This window comes from Hakea prostrata, chromosome 3 (assembly GCF_041222555.1).
Source record: "Hakea prostrata isolate BN-2017 chromosome 3, UWA_Hpros_2, whole genome shotgun sequence".
Classification (NCBI taxonomy): domain Eukaryota; kingdom Viridiplantae; phylum Streptophyta; class Magnoliopsida; order Proteales; family Proteaceae; genus Hakea; species Hakea prostrata.
The window spans coordinates 51,320,963-51,328,121 of NC_142602.1; the positions used below are offsets into that span (position 1 = coordinate 51,320,963).

Here is a 7,159-nt window from a genome sequence, read left to right on the forward strand (position 1 = left end):
ATCAGGTCACTAATATGAGTTCTGAATAGGGGGAGAACTCATTAGGTTTCAAAGTCCAAAGAGATAAGGACTAATTGACTAAATTTATAAGATCTAGCAGTTCCAACTAGTCCACATCTTTCTTGTGTTTAAAGTTGCTCCATATTTGTATGGCATGTATGCAGTTGGCGCTCATTTGCATACTCTAGTGCAAGTCAGGTCTGCAGCACCTGATCTTATGTGCTGTTTGACCTAGACCACACCACCATCAATGGGAAGCATGTACCCACGCATTTGCTGCATTAGACCAACAATTGATGGAGAAGCTGGGCAGAAGTGAACTAGCTTCAGCTGGATCAATTGGATCCGGTTATATTAGCCCGGCTGGTCTTCTAGAAGGGTCAAAAGAGGCCAAATAATTTTCATGTTGCTTTTTCTGTGAACACTGTCATGGTCAACTGTTGTATTGTCTGGAATGTTTTTTGCAAGTGTTTGAGGGCCATGATCAGAATATGTGGAGATTTTATTCTTGGCAGATTTAGGAGACTTCTAGTTTGGTAATTATTGGTTTCTATTTTAGTTATATGTGCATGTGTAATTTTGGGCATTCAAGGACAAATGACAAGGTGGTGAAACTTGATGAAGAGGAGATTCTGCAAAGTAATTATTTCTAAGCATCTTGGCTCAATCATAAATAAAGAAGGTGGTGTAGATGTTTTTTAAGCACAGAACTAAAGTAGGATGGATGAAGTGGAGAGGTGTGTCTGGTGTTGTGTGAGTTACATACGTATTTCTTTAAATCTCAGAGGAAATTCCATACCAGCTATGATGTATAGTGTTGAGTTTTGGTAGTAAGAACTGCCATATAGATATACTTAGTATAGCAGGAATGAGGATGTTAAGATGGACGAGTGACAAAACTAGGATGTATCAAGTAAGAAATGACCATACTAGAGTTGGTTTGAGAGTTGCTTTACTACATCCTAAGCTGAAAAATTATTTTGAGGTGGCAAAACCTTGTTCAACGAGGGCCGTTAAATCTTTAATTAATTGGTTGTTCTCAGTCTATACCTTTGCTTTATAAATATGTAATTGGCTGTTCACAGCCCATGATGATTTGGATATTTTACTAATGAAGCTTTGTTTTGGGTGTGTTAATTCTTTTTTGTCCAATTTGAGTGATAAGAAGGACTTGCCGACTAGGGCGTTGCTGTGTGAGCTAAATCCCCAGGGTCTAGGGAATCTTGCTGTCAACTGCTAAATTTTATAGCCGGATGAGCCTTGCTGAGAGAGTTAAATCCACCTTTCCTTGCTTCCTCTTCTCTTGTGCAAACCTTTCTGTGACTGCTCCTTGTTGCTGTTGTGCCTATTGAAGGACATTGAAATGCTTGATCAGGTACACCATCTGCTGCTGTTGAAGGCCGGCAAACTCAGTACTTCCTTCCCCTTCTGAAGTAGCTTTTATAATCCTGCTGCTCATCCCTTAGTTTACATCTGGTGACTGAGAGTTGGACTGCCGAACCTTCTTCTCCCCCCATCCCACAAAACTTGTTAGGTTTACTAGTTAGTTTCCATCTCACAGTCCCCTTCATTTCATTGATCTTTCCATCCATCCATTACTCCATCACACCCTTGAATCAAAAGTTAATATTTTCTGTCACGATCATAACAGCCCAGCCATGAAATTTACAGCATATTAACCTCTGTTTAAGCCTTTCACTCAATCCGAGTTGGGAGTCGGTTGGTCAGCTGGCTGGCTTGATCTGTAGAATCAAAATTTCTAATTTCTTGTGCTGTTTCTATTATGGTGAACATTTCACATCTTCCAGTGTGATGTCGGAATTGATTCAAACTGCAGCAGTTGTTTACGCTGGTTTGTTCTGGACCCTAAGTAATTTCAGAACTAGTTTCTGATTCTTTGAACATGCTTGGGTGGAAGCACTGCCAACTAATTGATGAGCGCGAGCTCCTTGACTGGTAGTTTCCGTAGTTGCCTATAATCCATACCCCCTGATGGTTGAGTTTGTTGTGATTGATAATAGCATAGTTGGTCCTTGAAGTTCAAATCAAATGATAAGTTTTATCATCTGGGTTGATTTGATATAGCTTAAGATTAACATTCAATTGACAGGGATTTGAATGCACCCTTGCTGTTGTGCATGTTATGCGGGTGAGGGTGCCAGTCGTTCAGTTCCAAGCAGTGCTGGTGTGTATAAATTCTGATCTGAAAACCGAGCCAGTTTTGGAGTTGAATTCAAATCCATGAGTTAGGTTTTGATCTGTTATAGAATACAATTCCAAGTTGCTCGAGAATATGATTGTCATTCATTTAGATGGTTTTGTCCTTTAAATAGGGTGGAAATCAAAGTTCCCACGGAACTAAAATAAGAGTTGCTGCGCTGGGGTGGTCAGGCTTGGGGCCGCACTGGGGTGGCCGGCTTCTCGGTATCCAATGAATGATGGTTTTGTCCTTTAAATAGGGTGGAAATCAAAGTTCCCACGGAACTAAAATAAGAGTTACATTAGGGCTGCAACTGGGGTGGTCCAGGCTTCTCGGTATCCAATCTCAGCCCTAAGTCTTGCCAGCTCAGTCTGTTGTCACCTTGATTAGGGCCTAAGATTCTTGTTTTTGACTCTGAAATATATTTACTGAAATCAGCCAAATCAAAGTGATATAGATCTAGTGTTGATCTAACCACGGTAGGAAGTTTCAGTGGTTCAGTAAGGAGCAAAATAATATTTTCATTAAATAAACGATATGTCTGCGAAAAACTTCAAAATATTGTCAAATTGTCAAAAATTCGGTTAATTCGGCTAAATATCTCCAAAGGAAAAAAGAAAAAAGAAACTGAAAGTATTGCTAGGCATATAGGTTCATCTTAGTTCGTTAAGTTCATAATCCAACTGGCCTTAATTCATTAGGCTTACGCTTTACCCGAATATGAAATTGAACCGCTACTCAAGCAAATAATATTGTCCAAGCCAAACCCAAATATTTTTGTCTAGTTTGTTCTTTGCTGACATTTCAGAGTTTTTCTAGTTTTGCTTGGAGATGAAACACCGATTTTTTGGCGAAACTTCGAACCTTGGATCTAAAAGTATATTTGCAGTTCAGTTCCATTCGGATCCAATTTTGATTTTGGAGCTGTCAACTCTATCTGAAACCCAACCGTATATTTGGTTACATTACTTTGTCCATATCGCTATTATACTATTACTTAGTAATGCTATCGGGATAGATGCCGAATCGCCAATGTATGTTGCTCAATTGCAAACTACAACAATCCTAATGCATTGACGATGAAACCGTGGGAGGATGGAATCAGGATTAACTTCAAGCAAATCAGATATGAAACAATCGATACTTCCTTCTTTTTATTTTTTTCCTCCTTGTGTCGGTAAAAGAAACAATCGATTCAACAAAACTGGATTTTGACAACCATCATTTTCTTGTGGGTAGCCAAAAAAAAACGTAGAAATAATTCCAATCGGATTTCTTTTCAGGGTTAATGTAAGTCTTTAAGAGGAAAGGTAACACGTGATGGACCGACTTACTGTCTCGAAACAGAGGAACCTCTGAAAGGCTCATATCCTTTCTTTTAATTTTTTTTTCCTGGGTAGACCAGAATGAGATTCGTTCTGTCAGGTTTTGATTGGTGCTCTTCAAGATCAGAGCCTAAATAGCCAGGTGGGAATTCCACTAACAGGAAATCTACTGATCCCCATAAACAAAGAGAATAATATAAATTGAACAGTGAAAAAGAAAGAAACTAGGGGAAGGAGTGCCTGTGGTTTTATTTGGATCAGCTGGGCTTCCCAAGGTGAAAAATCTTCTTGTTTGGTGTAGGTGCCTGGATTTTCAACTGTAAAGATTGAAAACCACTTCAGAGTTCCTCAGGTAATGGATCAGCTGGGCTTCCCAAGGTTTTGAAACAAAAAGAGAAGCAAACCAAGGGGCCACCAACCATGAACCCAGAACTCTTTATAAGAGCTGATCTTGACCTCCGTCCTCTCACAATTCATACTTCCGATAGCCACTCTTTGCAATTCAAACACCTTCACCCATTATTCAGTTTCTTTCTTTCCATAATCTCTACATTCAAGAAGATGGATGCAGTTAGATCCTGGGTTTCTGAACACAAGCTCGCCAGTATTGGTAAGCAAACTACTGATCTTCTCAGAAGGTAAAGTTTTTATATAAATAGGAGATACCCATCTGATTCTAATGTAGTTTATCAAACTGTTTGCTGGGTCATTTTGACAGCTACTCTGTGGGCAACTGGCATTGGAGCATCACTAGCCTATACTAATGCAAGATCACCCCTCAAGCCAAGCCTGAGACTTATCCACGCAAGGTAAAGTTCCAAACTTATTTACTAGCCCAAATTTTTGTGAAGCTGTGATAAAGAATGACTTGATTTAATGGGTTTTGCAGAATGCATGCACAAGCCTTGACATTGGCAGTGCTCTCTGGGGCAGCAATCTACCATCACTTTGATGATAAGAAGCTAGGGGAGGATAAGCGAGAGAATGAAAGAGAATCTAAGCTTCCATTAGTTCGTTAGATGCAAAATCTTAATCTCCCCGATGATCATCATATCTGAGAAAGTGATAAATGTCATTTTTCTTTTCTTTTCTTCTGCTTTGGGTTTGCTTTTCAGTTCATCGTATGGTTTGTTTCCCCTAGTCTGTAACTGTTATGTATTATATAAATCCAATATTAGCATCAAATATTAATTCTTCCCTGTGAGACTGACACGAAAAAAAGGATGATTTCTTTACAAACAAATTAGATATCATTAAGAGCTAGATGAACAAAACTTTCATAGCGTGCCGAGTTTCAGTTCGACTATATTCCCATATCGTATGTGCCGATAGGCTTATGTATTTATAAGTAATTCTGATTTGAAATTTAATGTGCAAAAAATTGCCCTATCTTGTAGGGATCACATTAATAACGACCTCTAGCGTTTTCTAACTTGATTGTCAATCTTGAGCTTGTCCATGTGGTGATTTAAACTGAGGTCTTGGGAGACCCTTGGTTAGGATATCAACTGGTTGATCCTGGCCTAAACACAGTTGATCTGATGCCACTTTATTGTCATACAAAAGTGGTAATTGGTTTCAATATGCTTTGTACATGCATGGAACAATGGAGTGACTGCTAAATGCGTAGTCCCAATGTTGTCTTAGTATAGAATTGGTATTGGCATTGGCGTTCCTAGTTCTTGAAATAATTGCCGTAGCCAGACAACTCAGTGGCAATGCTTTTATAATTGAATTCAGTTGATGATCTTGCAGCCATTTGTTGCTTCTTCAAGCTCCAGGAAAATGCAATAGCCACTTGTTGAGCATTTGTCCTTGGGACACTAGCTTTACCCAGTCTGGATTTATGTAATACAAATAATTATATGAAGGTTGACGGTCAAATTCTTATTCCATAGTCGACCATGGCCTTCACATATTGCAACACTCTTTTCAACATAGCTTAGTGCTCTTTGGTTGGTTTGGGCATGAACTGGTACACTTTGTTTACAGAAAAAGGCTATATTTGGCCTTGCTGAATTCGGTGCACTGACTATGCTCCTACAATGTGTTGAATTTCCCTAGTAAACCTTGTAATTTAAGTATTTCCCAGAATTCTTGGCTTAAAATGACCCTCAAGGTGTATCCATACTGTCCTCCAAGTCCCATTCGGATCCCATATGAGGAACCCTATGGAAAATTAGAGCTAAAATAAGACATTACGCATAGCTGGGGGCAGATCTGACTGAAAATCCTTTCCACCCAAACTGTTTTGACACAGGTCCTGCTTGTGATACACGGTCAGACCTTTTATGTGAGAGTGGGAATGGAGGTGGGCAGTTTGGGCGGAGAGGATCTGAAAACAGCTACATCTGCCACCCAGCATAGAATGTGCCTGGGCTGCAAGTAGTGATATCTGTGGCCCAAGGTTACCTCTACCTCTCGTCCTGCATCTAGCTACAGTTACTTGGGCCATTTTTCTGCCTTTGTGTGCAGCAATTCACCTTGCTTTGGGTGTCTGTTTTTCTGGGTAGCACCATGACGAGATTCTTTCTGTCACCTTGTGATTGGTGCATTTTAAAGATGAAAGCCAATATAGAGCCACGTGGGGATTCCACCTGCAGAAAATCTACTGATCCCCATAAACAATCAGAATATAAATTGATCAGTGAAAGAGAAAGAAACTAGGGGATGGAGTGCCTGTGGTTTTATCTGTCTTTTTGTTTGGTCTAGGTGCCTGGTTTTTCAATTAAAAAGTTTGAAAACTACTTCACAGTTCCTCAGGTAATGGATCAGCTCAGCTTCCCAAGGTTTTAAAACAAAAGAGAAGCAAACCAAGGGGCCACTAACCATGAACCTAAAACTCTTTATAAGTGCTGATCTGAGCCTCCTTTCTCTCAATTTTCATACTCATTGCAATTGCAAACACCTTCACCCATTATTCAATTTCTTTCCTTCAATAATCTTTACACTCAAGAAGATGGCTGCAGTCAGATCCTGGGTCTCTGAACACAAGCTGACCAGCATTGGTAAGCAAACTATTCATCTCAGAAGACATTAATAATGGGAAATACCCTTTTGATTTTAATATAGTTTCTAAAAGATTTTGCTGTGTGACTGTCATTTTCACAGCTACTCTGTGGGCAACTGGAATTGGAGCATCACTAGCCTATACTCATGCAAGATCATCCCTTAAGCCAAGCCTGGGCTTATCCACGCAAGGTAAAGTCCCAAACTTAATTACTAGCCCATATTTTTGTGAAGCTGTGACTAAGAATGACTTGATTTAATGGGTTTTGCAGAATGCATGCACAAACATTGACCTTGGCTGTGCTCTCTGGGGTGCCGATCTACCATCACTTTGATGGTAAGAAGCTAGGGGAGAATAGGAGAGAGACATGAAGAGAACCTTAGCTTCCATTAGTTCGTTAGATGCAAAATACATTATCTGTTTCATATTTCATTGCATCTTGTTATGATCTGCTGTATGTTATTTATGTTGTTATGAGTTAACTTGCCTTCCTGAATTCATTCGAAACTCACTCCTTTTTGTGAAATCTTTTGTTAGATTATTCTATAGGTACTGACTACTATGAAGGACAGTACGATGAAGCGCAAACCGAAGAAGCGTACTTCACGCAAAGTACTGGCAACT

The 7,159-nt window shown here is 39.6% G+C and overlaps 1 protein-coding gene across 1 annotated transcript; it reads left to right on the plus strand.

The window, feature by feature from the left end:
* Positions 1-3,738: 3,738 nt before the first annotated feature.
* On the plus strand, positions 3,739-4,717 carry LOC149022433 (uncharacterized). The gene is made up of 3 exons (XM_089147279.1): positions 3,739-4,135; positions 4,244-4,334; positions 4,415-4,717. Exons 1-3 carry the CDS (start codon positions 3,946-3,948, stop codon positions 4,542-4,544), a joined length of 411 nt encoding a protein of 136 aa, XP_089003405.1. The 5' UTR covers positions 3,739-3,945; the 3' UTR covers positions 4,545-4,717.
* The last annotated feature ends 2,442 nt before the right edge of the window (positions 4,718-7,159 follow it).

What these genes read in the sequence shown, in the direction of transcription:
- LOC149022433 (XM_089147279.1), top strand. Translation starts at nt 3,946, where the DNA reads ATGAACCCAGAACTCTTTATAAGAGCTGATCTTGACCTCCGTCCTCTC. An exon ending in ACACAAGCTCGCCAGTATTG is followed by an intron (nt 4,136 to 4,243) that starts GTAAGCAAACTA and finishes TCATTTTGACAG; the next exon opens with CTACTCTGTGGGCAACTGGC. An exon ending in CTGAGACTTATCCACGCAAG is followed by an intron (nt 4,335 to 4,414) that starts GTAAAGTTCCAA and finishes TGGGTTTTGCAG; the next exon opens with AATGCATGCACAAGCCTTGA.